Source organism: Trachemys scripta, chromosome 18 (assembly GCF_013100865.1).
Source record: "Trachemys scripta elegans isolate TJP31775 chromosome 18, CAS_Tse_1.0, whole genome shotgun sequence".
Lineage (NCBI taxonomy): Eukaryota > Metazoa > Chordata > Testudines > Emydidae > Trachemys > Trachemys scripta.
The window spans coordinates 3,371,629-3,391,728 of NC_048315.1; the positions used below are offsets into that span (position 1 = coordinate 3,371,629).

The window sequence follows — 20,100 nt, forward strand, 5'->3', positions numbered from 1 at the left end:
GACTATGTACAATCAAGTCTTTCACCCTTTCGAAACTAGCTTGTGCATCCGTTGTCCACACTAAGGTTGAACTTCTCCGTAGTAATTCTCATAACGGTTCAATGACAGAAGCATAATTGGGAATGAATTTTGCATACCAGGAGGTAAGACCCAAGAAGGAACGTAAGATTTACAAATCTGTTGGAGGAGGAGCATTTGAAATTGCTAGGATATGATCTGGATCAGGTTTTAGTCCAGCCTGTGAAATTATATTCCCCAGAATTGAGGAGGCTGGGAGAGTTACAGAGTGTGCAGCTACAGCTTGGAAAGAGATTTCCACTGTAAATAAAGTTCTGTTGAAGTTTGTTAATACCTTGCCTGGTTGATACAACTCTTGAATAAACTTGGGCAAGTCATGTAACCTTTCTGCCTCACTTTCCCACTCTGTGAACTATATGTACACATACCCTGATGTTGTCTATGGTTGTGTGTAGCGTTGCAGTGATTGAAGAGAAGTATTTGCTATTGTGATATTCAGTGTTTAAATTCTGTTCTTCATAATTCCTGTGCCAAAAGTTCCTATTTTCCACGTCCTTCCTCAGCTTCTTTGAGGCATTGTGTATTTTGCTGTAAGTTTCCAACAATGGTATACTTCACATATGGCAGAGATTCCTCTCCCAGTATACCTGTGTGCTCTCTCTCTCCTGTTGTGTATGATGTTAAAGCCAGATTCATATAAAGAAATCTTGCAATGCAATTCTGTGGACTCGTTCCATTCCTTGGCATGACAAAGTATAGGGATGGGAGGGTATTTCATATGTAGCCCTGGGAAAAGAACCCACAAGGACCTGGTCTAGTTCAAATTCTGGTCCTGATTCTATGGACTTTTACACCAGTGTAAATCAGAAGTGTTACTAAAGCCAGTGGAGTTAAACCAGTGTAAAGTTGGTGTGAAAGAGAGAGGAGAACTGAGCCCTGTTTGCATTTCTCTGCCTGGGCCTGATTTCTGTCATTTTCTGGAATCTGTGGCACAGTCAAAGCTACTAACAAGGAAAGGAAAGCAGAAATAGCTTTACATCATTATAGAACCAGCTCTATTTCTCCCCAGGGATTAACACAGGCATCTGAGAAACTGGCTTGTGATTTAATTCAGAACCATTGAGCAGGTGGATGGCAGTATGGCTTCTAACAGGATTTCGGTGAAAGGCAGATTCTAGCTAGATACTAACTTGGAATGTTTCCCTGGGGGATAGCCAAGTCGCCCCTATGCTGTCTCGTGCCTGCAGTCCTTCCAGCTGAGAACTACTCTCGACTTCATTGGGCCTCTGGCAGTGTTCGGTAATGAGAGAGCAGAATCTGAGCTCTGGGCTCAGTATCTTGCATGGCAATGCAGAATAGGGACCACTCGAGATATTGGGCCTCGAGAGTGTTGTAGGCCCAGCTAAGCGGTGTGCTGATGTGGTTGGGGAGTGCTCTGAATGTCATCTTGCACTGACACTGCTGAAAAGAATGGAGGTTACACTAACTCCAGAGGCTTTGACTCTGCTGGGGGAGGAGGAGAAAGAACTGAAGAGACCACAGGGCGTTGGCTGAAGGAAGTGCTCTGCGACTGGTGAATGTGAAGTATACCATTGTTGGGAACTTACTGCTGGACTGATCAGGCTATGTGTACCACATATTCAGTTGCACTGGCAATTCTTGCACCAAAAGTTCCCGTAATAAGTTGTCAACTGATGGAATTTCCCGTCTCATAGTAGGACCCCACTATCCCACAGACTGGGCAAGATATGGCCCACAAAGAAAAGACGACAGTCAGGATCTACCACCCTAATCTCGGATATGCAGCTCAGCATTTTCGCTTCAGGTCTGGCTGCGATGAGTCAATGCAGACCATGTTGGAGAGAGGAATGGAACAAAATTCCCCATCTGCATTAGAGGAAGGAAGCTGAAAATGAATGATCAGTATGAAATCCTTTACCTGTGCATTAATTTTGTTTTTAGGAATCTCTTCTCTAAGTTTTGCCAACTCGCCTCATTGCTGCTGCTTTGCAGCACCTCCAACTGTTCCAGTCCTGGGTTCACCCACAGTGTAACTGCCGCGCAGTGTAACTGCCCTGGCTTGACAGCTGGGTTCCCTGTACATCATATTTTTGGAGTGGGAACTAGGGGTTGTCCCAGCACTTTGCTCTCCATCATGATGCAACCAAGTTAGTCTTCCATCAAGAAGGAGCATGTAGATCAGATCAGAATTACAGCATTAGCTATCAACAATAAATAATGATTGAGTTGGGGTCTCTGGCTATCTGCAAGGGGTCTTGTCCAGTGCTGCATCTCCAGGGAGCAATGGGGCATTGAACGGTGCTGCTGAAAACTGGAGCAACAGAGCCCAGCTCTTTAGAACTGGGACGCCTTTGTGCTATCCCTTGGGCTCGTGTTGTGCAGCTGATACTGTGGGTCTTTCTTGTTAACATTGTGGTTAAGCTGGTTCTTATTTCATTCTGATCTGAGCCTTGCCGCAGCTGGGGCATGTGAAGCTATGTGCGGAAAAACTGGCTTTCCTAGGAAGTGGGCTGGTGGTAGATGTTTCCGTGACAACTTCGCTCATCTTGGGGCTGATCCCTGAGCCTTGTGACATACTCGTGAGGAAAACCACTGGTTACAGAAAGAGCGGAGATAAAAATTTACACATCTCTCGTCAGACCTGAGCCTCCTGTGGTTGGTTGACAGCCTCAAAACTCTACCCCTCTGCATGGGTAACCAGAGGTTAAGAATACAACTTGCAATGTACCGAGTGAGCCAGACATTGCCAGTATAACTGCCCTCATTGGCTCTCTAATATGGATTTCTTTCTTACTTCAAAATCCATCTAGTCACTTCCTGCTCAAGCGCTTTGCCGCTCTTCTGTTATTCACGGAGTGGCTAGCCAGTGCAGAATCAATAACTACTCCCTACAAGCAGCCTGGATTCCTCATAGGCACCAGCCAGGATCTCCACCAAGGGATGCTCTTTCTCACCCTCCGCATGCAGTAGCGAGTGCGAAAAGGAGCACCGTTTCTTTTGCAGTGTAAGATGAATCTTACCTCTGCGTAAGAGCTTTTTCAAATCTTCATTTAACTTTTGCACTCTCGCTAGTGATCACTGGCATTTGCCTTTGCACTGAGGGGCGGTCAGCCTCTGTAAGCTCATCTGGGACCCGTCTATCAGGGCAGCAGCATTTCTTGGGTGGAGCTCCTGCTCAGAATGTGTGCTGTGCTTTTCATTTGACTGCAGGTCTTGCTTTGTGCTGTGCAATGCAGAGTGGCTTGGTAGTTGACTAGCAGCTGCTTGAATAGACAGGGGAACGCTCAGTTGGGGACCAAAGAATGCCCTCTAGATTCTCTAGGGAGCCAGAAACGGAGTGTATTTCTTGTAAGGTCTTTTTTTTTTTTTTTTTTTTAGGACACATTTTGCTTTTGTTTTTAAAGAAAACCTGAAATGCCTTCTGAGTAAATAGGACTGTATATCTTTAAAGCACCGAGAAGGGATGGAAACTGCAGCTGAGAGAGAATTCAGGAACAAGAAGCCACAAAAACGCAACCTGGGTGTGGTATGAGTAATGAACACTTAGCTCTCTGAAGGCTTTGTGGCTGCCACAGTAAGTGTTGGTGGGGAGGGCATGAAGGGTGTGTAGGGACTGTGGGGCGTATGTTTGTGTGTGCATAGGGGTGCTTGGCAATAGAATGGGGCCTAAGCTGCATGACTGAAGCCTTATTACAACTTAAAATAAAATGGTGAATATAGACTTTCTTTGCATGTGCCTTTGCATTTCTCTTGCTGTGAACTGCATGAAAATTGCTTTGTAAACATACACTGCCTAGATCTAAATAAGCCTCTCTGCACAGTGCTTATACTGCGTTCCTGTGATGCTGCCCTGACATAGAATAGGGAGCCTGACTTTCCAACCCTGCAGCATGATATTCCGGAGGACCTGTTAACTCTTTCAGACAGCGCATGTGCAGAAGGCACAGTTGATAAGGATGTTGTTTAGCTCGAATTGGTCATGGGCGTTTCCTGGCCTCCTCTTAGGCTCCTCTCAGTCATTTCCTCCTCTAGCGGCTCAGTGTGTTCAGCGGGAGCTTGCACAGGAGGGTCTGAGATCTAACCAGATATTTGTAAAGAGAGGGCTCAAAATGATGGAAAAAGAATTCTGGAAATATTAGACTGGTGGGCTGGCCTGGTACTGTAATGGCTGTACAGCAGATCTTGCTTCATTCTCCCTGGCTGGGAGTGATGAGGCTGCACTGTGCTCAGGCCAGGAGAGCAATATTTACCGGAATAGTAGCTGTACACGGTATGTGCATGTGCTCAGGTTGTTGATCAGAAAGGTCAGAGCCCATGCGCTTGTGGATAGCAGTGGCTGGAGCACGCCACAGCTTTGAGGAGATGTTAGGCCATGCACACTCATGCCCCAGTATGTGATGCAGCAGTCCACAAGGAACATACTGTGTGTGAGGCATGAGTTTACCCTGCAAATATATCCCCCTTTCCTACTTCCAAACAAAGAATTTGAGCAAACCTAACGCTCTCTTCCAATGAAGGTCTGTTGTTAATAATCTTATCTCATGAGGCCACTTGGTAGTTAGCCTGTACTGCGTACATTAAGACAAGAGCAATGGTGTCCATGTCCTAAATGTTGATATTCCTCCCCTTCCCTTATTGCTGAGTCATAATGGATTCCGTGCAGTACATTTTATCTAAGGACCCCATCCGTCAATAGCAGGTGAGATTATCTCCAAATGGGACACACTGCCAAGCACACCCTGCTGGTCTGTTCTCTCTAAGCTGCTTTTACAACTTTTCTTTGGTTATTTCTCTGCCCCAAAGACTATTTAAGGCCTTGATCCTCCAATCTGATGGGTGCAGGCAAGCTCATAGACCCGGGCAGAGTCCCACTGAAGTCAGCAGGTCTTTGAAGGGACCCACCCATAGATACAGTTTCAGGTACAGGCCCTTGAATGGTAAAAGTCTTTGGGGCAATAACTGTGCTGCCTTCTCCGTCTACACAGCACTGAGTAAACTCTAGGTGTTCAACAAGTAAATAACGACGTTTCACTGTGCAGATGGTAGGGATCCCTGGACGATGGTTTGGGAACCTCTAGGTCAGTCCTATGGGGAGCTCTGTTGTTTTGTGAGAGAAGGAAGGAGCAGGGTGGACAAGGGTGGACTGCAAGTGAGAGGTCTAATTCAGCTGCAATATCGAATGAATTCTTTCACTCTTTTGCAGATCTCTACTTTTACTGGGAGCAACTTTGATGATCTGAAGCATCGTCCTACCAGACATGGATACCTCAAAGCCTACGTACACGAAGCCAGGCCTGTCGCAGAACAGGCTGATCGGTTTGATAGAAACGGATGACAGCATCCAGGAAGGTAGTTCTGCAGCTGGTAAACAGGGAGAAAATAAAGGGGCCAAAGGAGGGAAGGAAAAACCACCCCTGGAGACTCCTTACAAGAAAGAGAGCAGTGACTTTGAACCAAAAATCAAGATTAACTTGAATTATCGACCAGGACTTTCCAGCAAGTAAGTAATTGTGGGATTTGCCCTTGGGAAGCCTTCCATTCAAGGCTTCCCAAATTCAAGCTGGTGCCAGAAACTTTGCAAGAGACTGAAAATGCATTCTTCCTGAGGGGGTGGTACGCAGATGGAGAGGGGTACATACTACCCCTTTCCCCCACCCTCAGAGAGGGCACCTCTGTCTGGAACCAGAAGGTGCTGAGGCTAATACAAACAAACAAAAAAAGGGGTTGAGGGAGTTAGCTCTCTTTTTGTTCTTTGACTTGAAAGAGTTTAATTCTTTCTTCTGCCAAACCGCCGTGCCCATCGCTCTTCTTACAGCGAAACCATAGCAGCTCCCCCATCACGGGAGATTGATACATAATCTCTTGTGGCGTGTCTAAAACATGGTTAACTCTTCACATTTCTCCAGTAGCCAAAAGGACTCAAATCGCTTTGATAGAGATCGGCTCTTTGGTGCTGTCTCGAGGGGTAACCTGGAGGAGCTGGATGGTTTGCTTGATTACTTGAGCAGGACTTCTAAATTTCTCTCCGATTCAAGATATACAGGTAGATACAGGCTCAGTACTCTGGTGATTTAACACAGACATACCTTGATAGTGGCCCGCATAGCTCAAAGGGTTTGTTGCTCACTTTGAATAAGCACCAAACCAAAAGTCTCTAGGCTCACAGCTCCCCCTGCCCACAATATGCCCTTCCACCAAATCAAAAGTTTGGACTCTGAACCTCTTGCAGCCACAAACAAGTGTGGTCTAGGGCTAGAGCACAGGGGTCTGAATGCTGCTCCCAGTTCCGCCACTGGCCTTATGTCAGGCAAATCGCTTCCTTTTCCCATGTCTGACTTTCCCCATCTGTGAAATGAAGATAGTGATGCTTTTACCCACCTATATGCAAAGCACTTTGAGATCTGTGAATGTAAAGTGCTAAGCAGTATGGTTTTTCTAAGCTCTTTGCGTCTAATGCAGGCTGGAAATACTGTGAGAAAGGGATTTTTAATTAATGTATTTAATGCTACATTGACAGTTAAGTTCTGGGCAAGATGAAACTGATGGTGCAGTCATGTACAAAGCACAGTTATGCCCCTCTCCATGCTCTCTCTCTCTCTCTCTACCAGATGCTGAGACGGGTAAGACCTGCTTAATGAAAGCCCTGCTGAATTTAAAAGATGGGACAAATCCCACTATCCCACGGTTGCTAGAAATAGACCAGAAGACTGAGAATCCAAGGCCACTTGTCAATGCTGCATGCACCAATAGTTACTATGCAGGTAAGGGTTCTCCAGGACTGTGTGTCTGACTTTGAGGTCAATAATCAGCAGCAGCTATGGAAAATAACGGGAATTGGATGGATGCATAATTGATAGTATGCTGGAGTTCTTTGTTTGTGGATTGGGTATACCGATGGCCTGAACACAGAAAAGGGAGCTGGGCATTTCTGAGTTCTAATTCTGTCTCTGATACCTACTTCTCTGCCCTTGAGCAATTCACTTAACTTCTCTGTGCCTCAGTTCTCTCATCTGAGAAATGGGGGTAATACTGGTTTATTTACCGAGGATTATGGTGAGGTTCTGTTAAGGTTTGTAAAGTGCTTTGGAGAAGGAAAAAGATTACGTAGTATTGTTCAGTGAAAACAAGTTACATTTAAGAAATGAATGAGTTCTGCCAAGTGGATTTATCCTTTTAATAGCAAATATTCCAAAGGAACATACCCCTGTGTGAATGTATATTACCTCTATCTTTCTAGATCATTATTACTGCTTCATGGTCAGATCTGAGATCTTATTGTAGCTCTAAGAGATTTTACACCATTCAGCTCCTCATAGTCTTGGGGGAGTTTGTGTCTGACAGCTCATGTGCTCAGTGTTCAAATTGCATTTCCAACAGTCGCTGTTGCAAAGTCAGCATTTGCCACCAGTTCCCTGCACACAGTATGTCTGGGAGTCCATGATTATTTCACCATATTGACAGTATTGCTGTGGGTGATTTGATACATTGGTGGGGTTTTCTGGAAAGGCCTTTCCTGCTCCATCTGTCCCTGGCACCATTACAACAAGCTCTGACTGTAATGCCTGTTTCCTTAGGCCAGACTGCACTCCACATTGCCATAGAGAAGAGGCACCTAGATTTAGTGAAACTGCTGGTAGAGAATGGAGCCGACGTCCACGCCAGAGCCCATGGTGAATTTTTCAGGAAGAAGAAAGGAGGAGTGTGTTTTTATTTTGGTAAGCCAGCATTGCAGACTCCGGCTTGATATCTGGGAACTCTGCAGTATGTGGAGACACTGTCTCATCCTGGGTTTGCCACTTCATGCATTTGGTGTAATCTCCTCCATCCCATAACCACAGGTGTCCCATCCTACTGGGGTAGCTAAACATCTTCACCAGACTGAGCTCTCCTCTGAACCAGTCGGTGCTTGCCTCCTGCTGTTCAGTTGTGTGCACTTGTCCCTGTCTAGGGACATGGGACTGCTTCAGACCCCCCACATGTGTGGACTAAGCCCAAAAATAGATGGAGGGACTGGGTGCAGCCAAAATCTGAGTCTGGCAAAGTGGTCCAGCTGCTCCCAGAAGTAGTGAGGGGCTGTTTTTCCGTACCAATTAACTACAAAACATCCAAGCCTGAATACAGAGATTCAGCAAGAAAAAGCCCACCACTGTTACAGTGACAAGACTCTGCAGACTAAGATAAATAAATGTTCTTCCTAAAACTACTTTTTCCCCCCCCCCCCCCCCAAACCCTGCCTCCATCTTTCCAGGTGAACTTCCCCTCTCCTTGGCTGCCTGCACCAACCAGTTTGATGTGATAAAATACCTCCTTGATAACCCCTACCAGAAAGCCAGGCTCCAGGAACAGGATTCCCTGGGCAACACAGTTCTCCATGCCCTGGTGGTGATTGCAGATGACACCAAGCAGAATACTGAGTTAGTGTGCAAGATGTATGATGAGATCTTAAAGGCAGGCACGAAGATTAACCCAGCAGAGAAGCTCGAAGAGATAGTGAACCAGGCTGGATTAACGCCACTGAAACTGGCTGCCAAGAAGGGCAAAGTAGAGGTAAACGCCACGAGAGTGATTCTCTGGGCATGGCTAGAAATAGTGAGGACAGTGGAGTGAGTCCCCTGCCTAGAGGCTGGGTCTGATGTACGTGCATCCTACGTTACTGCACATGAGACTCTCCAGCAGTGCCACTGCAGGAGTCATGAAGAAACCCTCTTCCAGACCCTCGCGTTAGGAGCTGTGCTGATGTGATCACAGCTGGGAGCTCCTGGGCTGGGTTGAGAGTTGTTACTCCTTTTACAGAGCTTGTAGAAGTTGTGCTTAGTTTGCCTCAAGTTCTTGGCCGGATCGTATATATGACCAAGAACATATCTGCAAAGTGTTTGCAGGAAGCAGGGTTACAGGTTTGAAGACAACTCGGGTACGCTGGGAATTTCATTTTACATCCTAATGTATAATTAGTATAATACACATAAACTTTCCCTTCAGATCTTCAGACACATTCTCCAAAGAGAGATCAAGGATCCAGAGTACCGGCACCTGTCTCGCAAGTTCACTGAATGGACCTATGGACCCGTCCATGTATCTCTCTATGACTTGTCCTCTGTAGATAGTTATGAGAAAAACTCTGTGCTGGAGATCCTTGCTGAGAGCAGTGACACACCAGTGAGTCCTGAGAACTTATTTAAAATCAAATACAGAATGGCTTTGTCCAGTGTTTTATAGTGTTGCCGTAAATCATGTAGATTAATTTGGCATTTCAGATTGTTTTATTTTAGGGAAATAAAATGTTTGAATTTGTTCATTGTTAATGATGAGGACTTTACATATATGGTTAACATTATTAAACCCCTTCAGATTTGTTGCTAATCTGCAATAAGGAAGGAGTTTGAGACATTTATATTCTGTTCCCTGACGTGGAGCAGTGACTTAGCCTGGATCTCTCCAAATACAGGGCTACAGGACGCAGGCAGTATCCAAGTCCAATAGGATGCCAGGGTCCTTTCATTCTGAGAGGTCTGATGAAATAGACATGGAGGGCTTCTGGCCACTGAATTCCAACATTGGATCAAGAAGGCTTTATGGTGATTCTGGATCTCTGACGATGTGTTATTTTTTCTTCCTCTCACCCTAGAATCGATACAAGATGGTGGTTTTGGAGCCGCTGAACAAACTGCTTCAGCACAAATGGGACTCGTTCGCTGCCAGGAGATTTTACTTAAGTTTTTTCTGTTATTTTATATTCATGGCCATCTTCACGGTCCTTGCTTACCATCGTCCCCTGCAGTTACAGGTAGGGCTGGTTTACTTGGATGGGGTGGAGTGAGCTTGAATGCTGGGGCTGTGGTTTAAGGGGTTTAAAGGGCTTTGGGTGGCTACAGCTCCCGCTGCTGTCTTCATATTCTTGTTTTTATCTTGCAGTCTCCATTTCGAGCAGAGTTCACAGCTGTCGGCTTCTTGCAGCTCACTGGACAGATCATTGTTTTCCTGGGAGGCTTTTATCTCATAATTGCTCAGGTACAAAGATCTCTAACCTGTCTGCTCTGAAATAAAACAGCCATCCCCATGGCATTGGTACACCACTCTTATTTATTTCCATAATATCATAAATGTGCACGAAGCTGCACAGATAAACGGAAGGAGAGGTTCTTGCCATCAGGTGCTTGCAATACAAGCAGGATATAGCAAGCAAAGGATGACAGAAAGGGAGGATTAGTAAGATGGGCACAATGTAAAAGATCACAAGAGGGGTTTTGTGTTATACAATAGTAAATATACATTAATTATTGGATACACTGTATTAAAAAGACACATACAAGATCTGTGGCTCAGTTACTATTTCTTTATTGGCTCTTTGTTACCAGGAGCCCTTTTCCATCACTGAAGAGGGATGGTCTGAATTTTTCTATCATTGGAGCAAATGATATAAATAAAAAGGCTCTGAAGAAACCATTCACTATGCAGTAGATTATCCCAGCAGAGACTGGACTCAGATGTGTCTTGCTGCGTTAACGAATGTCCCTGTTGATTTCTCTCTTTTCTGATAGATTCTGTACTTTTTGAGGAGATGGCGGAACCTGAAGAATGTGTTCTCTGATGGCTGCATTGAGGTCTTTCTGTACGTGGGAAATGAAAGTTAATGTGAAATTAAACCTCTGTTAAGAGGCAGCTGAACTGGCACGAGGTAGCTAGGCGGGTGGTGAGCAGAAATGACCCATTCTCTCACACAGCGTGCTTGTTCTGCTGTTATGTCATCTTTCCAACCAACTCTTTGCTGGTTTCTTCCACCAGTTGCCTCTTGTCATAATTCTAGATTGTGAGCTCTCTGGGTCAGGGACTGTCTTTCTCTTTTGTTCAATTGAACCCTGCCTGGTGCAATAGAGCCTTGACCCTTGGTTGGGGCATCTAGGTGCTACTGTAATACAGATGATGATAACATGAACTTCTTCCTCGAGTGCTTGCTCATATCAATTCCAGTTAGGTGTGCACGCCGCGTGCATGGATGTCGGAAACTTTTCCCCTAGCAGCTACCCATCGGGCCGGCTGTGGAGCTCCCTGGAGTGGCGCTGATATGGTGCTTTATATATGACCCTGCCGGCCCAACCCCCCTTCAGTTCCTTCTTGCCGGCTACTCCGACAGAGGGGACAATGGGGGGGAATGGAATAGATATGAGCAACACATCTCGAAGAACAACAGTTACAGAAAGGTGAGTAACCGTTTTTTATATGTGGAATTGCTCATTTAGTGACTGGGATTTGGCCAGGGGGCCTAGTGGACAAAGCACTGGACTGGGACTCAGGAGACTTGGGGTCCATTTCTGGCTCCACCAGTGGCTCCCATTGAAGTCATGGCCTTGGGCGTGTCATTTAATCTTCCCGTGCCTCAGTTTCCTAGTCTGTAAAATGGGGATAATACACTGACCTCCATTTGTAACGCACATTGAGGTCAATGGTTGAAGAGCACTATATGAGAGCAAGGTGTTTTTGTTAAAGGCAAGAGACTTTATAATTTGTGTGTGTGTGTATTTCTATATGTGATGGGTCTGATTCTCTCAGTTTTTATACCAGTTACACGTGTGTAACTCCACTGAAATCAGGCCTGGTGTATGTGAATGTATCTGGTGGAAAAGAGATGAGAGTCAGGCCCAGTATCTCTGAGATTTTCCATAATGTGAACTTCGCTAACGTCTAATGAATCTGCAATTTATTTGTGCAGAAAGTAGGTTGCAGATGGATTTAGATACTAACTCACCTATAACTACAGGGTCTGATTAGCTGCCACTTTATACCCCATTGGGTAACCCTGAAAGATGCAGCTGGCTGTGCCCAGTGTGACACAAAAAGGATTTGGCATTGAGACTTACAGCTCACTGTGTGACTATGATGGTTTCCTCCCCTTCCCCCAGCTTGCTCCAGGCATTCTCGCTGCTGCTTTCAGCTGTGCTGTATATTGTGGGTTCAGAAGACTATGTGTCGACGATGGTATTCTCCTTACTGCTGGGATGGGTGAACATGCTGTACTACACTCGGGGCTTCCAGTGGACTGGGATCTATTGTGTCATGATACAGAAGGTCAGTATGGAGAAACAGCCTGTAAGAGATGCTCAGGGACATGAGGCATTGTCCAAATGCTGCAGTTACTGTTCTTCTGTCAGGACCATCAGAAACATGCAAGGAGCGAATACGTAGGCTGTGGACCCTGAGTTTGAGTAAATGTATTCTCTCGGGGGAGGTGGAATGCTGCATGAGGCAGCCCACTGGCTCAGTTTGCAGCAGGCTTTCAAATACTGGCTCAAGTCACAAGAAAAAAGGAGTTTGTTGGGACTCATCCTGGTCCCCCACAGTAGCCGGTCACACAAAAAATCCCCCCAAACCAAAACACACCACCAAACAGAGCGGCAGTCTGTTCAGGAGATGTTTCCTAGCATTGGAAAGTCTGGATTGAGGCATATGAGCAGATTTGAGTGTGGTGCTCAGGGTTGGAGAAGCATGTCAGAGATGAGGTAAGGAAACTGTTTCTGTGCTTGTTTCATTTAAATTAAGATGGTTAAAAGCAGCATTTTTCTTCTGCATAGTAAAGTTTCAAAGCTGTATTAAGTCAATGTTCAGTTGTAAACGTTTGAAAGAACCACCATAACGTTTTGTTCAGTTACAAACATTTCAGGGGTATGAACAGTTCCATTCCCGAGGTGTTCGTAACTCTGAGGTTCTACTGTATGTCTTATTCAACCTTTGAAAACAGCAGGGTCTGAAGGAAAGAACTTAGGGTTGAGAGCCAGGAACTCCTGAGTTCTGAGCTTAATACTGCTACCCAATTGCTGTGTGACCTTGAGCAAGTCTCTCAGCCTTTTATATCTGCACTTCCTCTGTGATGCTTTCTCGGGGCACTCAGGCCTGAGAGTCATCTTGTTACCCCCTGCCTCAGGGGGAGAAAAACTTGCTGCTGCTAAACTGGGTGCCAGCTCCCTGACACCCCAGTCTATTAGACACCCAAACAATCTGCCCAGAACTCTGCCAGCCTTTACTCTGCATTGCAGATAACAGTCCCCGAACGCCTCAGAAGAGTCTCCCTGTGGTGTCCAGCCCCTTTCACTGGACATTCACAGTAATTACTAAGACCACTGCCTCCAGAGAGACCACGTATCCCCCAGCTTGCTTGGTTCAGCCGTGGATGCACTCTTTACTTAATATCACAGTCCTGAGATTATTTTATAATAAAAAGAAAAAGTGTATTTACAAAGAACAGAGAATCACAGATTCAAGTGAGCAAGAATTATGGAAACAGAGATGGTTATAATAAATCAGAAGCATAACATGCATCTAAGAGTCTAATCATAACCTTGACAGGCTACTCTCCTGTATCGCAAAACATTTCTGCCCTCAAAGATCTTATGCAGAGCTTGCTGATCTTCATTCAATTCAGGATCCAGGTTGTTATGAACCACCCCCTTCCTCCAAGGATGTTCCTAAGTGAAAGTTTGTTGTTATTTCTAGAGGCAGGAAAACCCCTGGTGCTCAGAGTCCTGTGTGCTCTCCCCTATTGGTTTCACTCTCCCCCCTCCCCTCCGGTCAAACTGTTGTCTTCATATGCAAATAGCGCTTCCTGTGAGTTGGTTTCAAAATGCTTAATTTACATTAGAGACAGGGTGGATAGGCCGTTCTAGGTCGCTTTGTCTGCTGAAAGATGCTTATCAACCCTGCCTGGAACACAGATTCTAAAAATATTTTCTGTCTATACATACAACTTTTAAAATAACACCCATACTTGCATCTCTCAATGCTTATGACGACCAGTATGGTGTAAGCTTTCCTTTGGTCCCTCACAACATTCTTTATAGATAAATATGATGATAGCAATGAGTTAGGTGTACCGAGTTTGTCAGGCCTGATAGGTGTTAGTGACTCAGAGCAGTGAACCACCAGTGGGCCTCTGTATCACATCCTCATCTATTGAATGGGAGTAATAATAATACTTCCTGACCTGCCTCCCTTGTGAGGGACTGTGGGGATTAATGAGTTAATGTTGCCAGAACTGATTTAGAGCCAAATATCATTATTTGATAGGTGTGCTAGTTTCCTGTTGTCCTGGTGATTTTGTGCTGTATAAACATCATGTGAGGTTATTGGTGATTAATAACACTGCCTTTTGCTCTGTCCGCAGACTATCCTGAGGGACCTGCTACGCTTCCTCATGGTTTACGTGATCTTCCTCTTTGGCTTTGCGGCAGGTGAGGATTGACTCAGCACCGTGTTACAGGCAGACCTGCCAGGAGGAGACTTGCCAAGAAAGATTCATTGTTCTGCTTTTGTTACAGCTCTGGTCACCCTCACAGGGGATGCCCCTTCGGCTTCCCAGAACACATCTGTTACCCCAGAGGACGGCGATAAAGGCCATGTTGTGTACAGTGGGCTGCTGAGCACTTCCTTGGAGCTCTTCAAGTTCACCATTGGCATGGGGGACCTGGAGTTCCAGGAGCATGTGAAATTCAAATACTTCGTCATGCTGCTGCTGCTGCTGTTTGTGATCCTGACCTATATCCTCCTGCTCAACATGCTGATCGCCCTCATGAGCGAGACTGTCACCAATGTCTCTGGTTACAGCAAGAGTATCTGGAAGCTGCAGGTAAGTCTGTTGCACCGCTCACCTGGTCTCCAATATAGGCCTTATAACATATTATGCGCTAAATGTGGGCCTGTGGGAGCCATTTACAACAAATTCTCTCCCGCTGTGCATGCACTGGGATATAAGATATGACGTTTTTGCTGAGCTCTAAGGTTTTATTTAAAGTAGTAAAAGTGTAATGAGATCTTTCTCTCTCCACATTTCTATAGTACCCATCACCTTAGTATCTAAAGTGCTGAGATATGTGCCTTCCAGATCTACTTGTAAAGACTGTGACCTCCTTAATGGATGGGACTGTACATTTTAAGTGGTGCTTTGTCACTTCCCCTGCCTCTGGGAGGGAAGAGGAAGTAACGCGGCGCAGGTGGTGCTTGTTGAGGGAAATTAACAGCTGAGTTTACTGGGAGATTTATTCCAACTCCTCAACCTGAGAGAGCTGATTCTGGTCTTCCAGATGCTCCATGCAAGCAAGCTCTCTTCGCAGATTGAGTGACAGCACCTTCAGCCAATAAACACTGGCTAAAACCCGACAGCATCACAACACTTTCATTGGTTGAGCATACCCTGGGAGCAAAACCATGTTATGAGACAGATGTTTAACCCTTTTGCGGGTGTCATGCTTTTGTTACTTGAGATGTTTCTGTTCTCGTATGTAGGGCTCTGTTAAGATTTGTCTGTGTTTTATACCTTCTGTTGGCTTACCCTGGTTTGGAGGAATTTCTAATGTGGTTAGCAGCTCCTTCCATGGCTGCTTGGTCATCGCCTGAACTAAGGAAGACCTTGTAAGGTGACAGTAGACAGCACAGGCTGTGCTTAATCAGTCTGGGAGCTAGAGAGAACTACAGGATCTGTCAGAGTCCAAAATCCCCTTTTATACTGATGGCAGCCCAGTCCTATCTTTTTCTCTATCTAGAAAATTACAGAGTTTAGAGTAATTTCTTAAGCCCACAGGCCTAGGAGACTTTAGGGTATTTCCTGACAGCAGTAACAGAGCCAAGGAACATTCACAAAAGTGCCTTTCCAAGTCACGATACTTGGTGGGTGGGGAAGACTTGATCGGAACTTAGGCTAGCTCAGCACCTGGGTTGTGGCTACACCATTTCCGCTCTAACATGGACTTGTATCCTCAGAGAGCCATTGCCATTCTGGAAATAGAGAAGTCCTGGCTGTGGTGCCCAAGAAGGAGGCAGAGATCTGGCTGCTTCTTGTCTGTGAGCCTTGATGATAAGAAAGATATGAGATGGTGTTTCAGGTAAGATAGAAAGTGGAGGCAGCTTCCCACATTCTGAATTCTGTGTCTGCATGCTGGCATTATGTGTGAATGGGGGAGCCTGGTTTGTGTGTGTGTGTGTGTATATATATATATATATATATATATATATAAATATAAATATATAAAGTGTGTGTGTGTATATGAGAGATGGGGGTGGAGGGGAATCAAGACATTACCCTACTCACTCCTAGATAATCGAGTATCTGTAGGTGCATTTCTCATGCTCCCCCATCACCTTTGTATCTAGGCATCATGTAGTGCTGGTACTTCTACTGCCTTGTGTTACAGCCACGAGACTGTCATTCTCTCTTCCACTGCCCCTTTCTCCTGGAATGGGTCCCTTTGACCTGCAAGCTTGATTCTGAAAGGAAAGCAGCTGAACCTGTGGGAAGAGCATTAATATCGACACACCCTCAGTTTCCTGGCTGTGTGAATGCTGCTTGATAACACTTCTGCAACGTGCTAAGTGAACCCCACAAAGTGGCAGAACTCCCTTTGTTCATGTAAAGTGTGGGAGACTGGGACTTGGAATATCCCTTATCCTCATTTCAACAGAGGAGGCCAAATCCAGAGTGCTCTGATAATGACACCAGGACTTTATGGATTGCATTGTGTTACTCCATGCGTAGAGACTTTTTGGTGCAGGAAAACTCCTTTAGTTAAGTGTGTCCCCCTTCCAGGCACTGGGGTGTTATTATTTAAACACCGGCACCGTTCATAACACAGAGAAAGATACAGAACTAACACACCCCACAGGGCTTAGTAGCTAAATAAGAACTCCCTTGGCAACAAAGCCTTTTGTGGTACAGCCATTGCTGCTGCCACCAAGTCATTAGTGCTGTGCTGATGAGACCACCATCCATCAGAATGGATGCCACTGAGATGCCAGAGATGCAGCCTTGGTACGCAGGTGTATGATCAGAATGTTTTGTCCCCATGCCTCATTGTCTACTGGCTGATGGGGAAAATCGTTCTATTTTCTGTCTTCAGAGTGGAGGAGATTAACTGGGCCAACTGGGAAAAGGAGCTGGGAGTCATCAAGGAGGATCCTGGGAACTCCAGAGACTTGGAAATAGAATCCCTCGGTAAGACATCCCAGGACTGAGCAGAAGATGTCAGCCCCTTTTCTACTACCTGCTGGGCAAATGCTTTGTGCACTTTGCCTGTTATCTCTTTGGTGGGCTCTGTGTGCCAGAAATTTCAGGTGGGTTTGCCCTCACCCCCAATACACCCAGTGAAACTGCTGTCTATCAAGTGTCCTGCAGCCATGGCACCTTCATTTGTGATCTGGTCAGCGCGCACAATCTAAGTAGGTTTGGGTCTGTTCAGTACTTGAATGGAGGACGCCTTAAGAAAAATAATGTTCTGTAGTAAACGCTGTTGAGGATTCAGTTAAGTGCCTTCAAGTCGAGACTCAACCAATGACCCAGGTGTTCCCTTTATAGGAAATGTAAAACTAAGGTCCAGACCCAGGGTGTTGCTAAAGGTCCCAGGGCACATTCAGCAAGAGTCGGGGTGTTCACCTTGGCATTGTGGCCAAATTCTAACTTGTAGCATCACATGCTACTGGCCTGAACATCCTCTGCACTTTCAAGTGGATACAGTCGCCCCCCTGTCCTAAGCTGTGGTGCAGCGTTACTGTGCATGGTTAAGCAGCCCTACACTGAAAACAGACATTTGTTCCTTCAATTAAAATATATTGTTTGCTTAATCTGCCAGGTCTTGTGTAGGAGCCCCATCAGGATTAACCCGACCCTTTCACTGTTCCATCTTTGGTTGGTCTCCAGCTGCTGGCCTAGAGGGACTGGGATGGGGAGGTTCACAGCATTTCAAAAATGCCTCAAATAGAATTTTGTTAGTTTTCTGTAAATCTGCAATAGCCCCAGGACCGGCTCAATACCCTCCTCCTTGCCTTTGTCATCTCCCTGCTAACTAAGGGCCACCATTGTTCTGTCTCCTGTTACAGTGAAGAGAGTGCGGGACAGGATGTCACGGGGGCAAGCAAACGCAGCAGCACCGGAGGAGCAGTTGCCATTACAACCATTAGCCAGTGACTGAGATGAGGCCACTAGAAGAGGACAAGCCAAGAGACTGTAGCATGTTCTCGGCATCGGGATCCTGTTGTTGCTCCCATCCCAATGAATTCTTCATTCTGTGGTGCCACTAATATTGAGATGGAAAAGTAATCAGTATTAACACGTCTCATCAAAGACTGTTTCAGTCTGTTGCTTTTATGCATACAAAGTATTTCCTTTGAAGAAATCATTTCTGTTCAGCTTCTTCTGCCTGATACTTTCTTCCTACAATGCTTAAAAAGAGGATGTGTGTGTGTGAGAGAGATTGGGGGGGTATCTCCTGGATGGACTGGCTTTGTAATCTAAGCCTCAGGTTTGAAATTTCTCTCTGGAAGCTTGGGTTAAACTTTCAGTTGGGTCAATTTAGCCCTTCATGCTGGTGAGACAGAAAAATTTAGTTCCATGCAGCAGTGTGTGTAGATCTTTTGGATGATACTTTTCCAAGCACAGGCCCTATCTGCTGTGTGCTGACAGGATAAGATACCATGTACTTTTTATGAGAACAGAAGTTTGTCCTAGTGTTTGTGGCCAAAAATATTTTCCCTTCTGCACTGTTATCTTCGGTCCCATATTTGACTGCATTTCAGGCAATCTATCTGGGACGTGCTTTGGAATTAAAGGTGCATAAAGCATTGTTCAAAGTTTCTGACTGCATGACGTTGGCTTGTATGCAAGACAGTGTGTGTCACTTTGGAAGGTATGTTAAGAGGTATTCAAGCTGAAACATTAAGCTCAGTGCAACAGCTTCTATCAGCAACGGTGGCAAATTTAGTCATTTTGACAGCCTCAAAACCACTGACATATCTGAATTGAAGGTGGCAAAATCACTTGAAAGTTGTATGCTTTGCTAGCAGCTGCACTAAAAGCTGTTTCTTATTAAAACTGTGACTTAGAAATGCAAATTTATATGACATCCTTTCCCCACAGATGTGCTCTTCTTCAAACGAGAGCAGCTGAGCACTGCATATCAGAGCTTCTTGAAGATGCAGGGGCTAATGCAACCTGTGCAATTTTCACCCTTCTGAAACAACTTCCTGTTTGGTCTTAGTGGGCTTCTGTCATGCTCCAAATGGTTGCTAAGGTTATGTTGATTTTCACATGTTGACCACCTCAGACAGAGAGAGAAGCATGCTGTGAAATTTTGCTGGAAAGCAGGAAGAGAAATAATGTCTCGGTTTAGTCCTCTATATAAAAAAAAGTGGCAGCTTGAAAAACTTTCCATATGGTATCAAGTGCACCAGGGGCGTTTCACTGACAGAGTTTGTCTCGGGTTTCTAGAGCTCCACGTACGCACTACCTGGAGCGGGAGACCCAGGAGTGGAGGAGCACAGGGGATGATGTGCTCCGAGTCAGGGTTGGAGTGTGTTGGCAGAGTTGGGCGCAGCCCCTGCTTGCCCTAGGCCGGGCTCAAACCAGTGCTATCGGACCCTCATTTTCCTGAGCACTGAAATGTGACAGAAGGTGACCTCCAGACAATTCCTACATCCACTTTTGAAATTGTAAATGCATCATCTTGGTTTCCAGTGCGTCTTTGATCAGAGGGAACAGCCAGAGGCAGTGCTCAAAGAAGCATTTTAATACTAAAATGTTGGGGAAAGTGAGTACGCACTATGGCAGATTCGGCAAAGCAAGACCTGTTGTTTCAGATCTCTGCCTGGAGGCGGAACAAGGAAACTAGGCAAGTTGTCATACAGAGATGAATCGACCCTCAGTCCTTTTGCTGAAGTGATACTGTCATGGATTGATTCCTTTCCCTCCCTCCCCACCCTGGTGGTATGTGACTGTCTGGTGTTCTTACCACCTTCTCAGCTGACTCTCCCTGCTAAATCTCAGACCCCTGCTCTAGCTACTAGATCACACTTCCCCGGGCATCCCTGTCTGCTGCCTCTTATGGGTGAAGGTGGCAAATCACTTGAAAGTTGTATGCATTGCTAGCGGCAGCACTAAGGGCAAGAAGCTGTAGCAGGATTTCCTGGTGCTGGGAAAAGCTCTGTTTCCTTAGTTCCTGTCTCCCCATGGAGCCATGGAGCTGGAAAGGCAGGTACATGCAGAATCTTAAATGTTTTACACATTCATTTATTTTATTGATTCTTCACATT

General features: G+C 45.5%; 1 protein-coding gene and 1 long non-coding RNA gene across 8 annotated transcripts in view; one reads left to right on the top strand and one right to left on the bottom strand.

Annotated features, from left to right (window-relative positions):
* The window catches only part of LOC117867555, a 68,484-nt gene that overhangs the window by 4,466 nt on the left and 43,918 nt on the right, over positions 1-20,100 (bottom strand). The gene's annotated exons all lie outside the window — the stretch shown is intronic.
* LOC117867547 (transient receptor potential cation channel subfamily V member 2-like) lies at positions 2,214-18,883 on the top strand. Of its 7 annotated transcripts, none has more exons than XM_034752691.1 (17): positions 2,215-3,043; positions 3,418-3,613; positions 5,243-5,539; positions 5,946-6,082; positions 6,648-6,800; positions 7,614-7,754; positions 8,288-8,586; positions 9,019-9,195; positions 9,665-9,823; positions 9,952-10,047; positions 10,578-10,648; positions 11,937-12,102; positions 14,192-14,258; positions 14,346-14,653; positions 15,784-15,905; positions 16,917-17,011; positions 17,893-18,883. In XM_034752691.1, the coding sequence occupies exons 3-17, from the start codon at positions 5,298-5,300 to the stop codon at positions 17,982-17,984; spliced, it is 2,325 nt and encodes a 774-aa protein (XP_034608582.1). In that variant the 5' UTR covers positions 2,215-3,043; positions 3,418-3,613; positions 5,243-5,297; the 3' UTR covers positions 17,985-18,883. The 7 variants fall into 7 exon arrangements, with proteins under 7 accessions (XP_034608586.1, XP_034608582.1, XP_034608583.1 ...); XM_034752692.1 differs by having other exon boundaries at positions 3,444-3,613; XM_034752693.1 differs by having other exon boundaries at positions 3,491-3,613.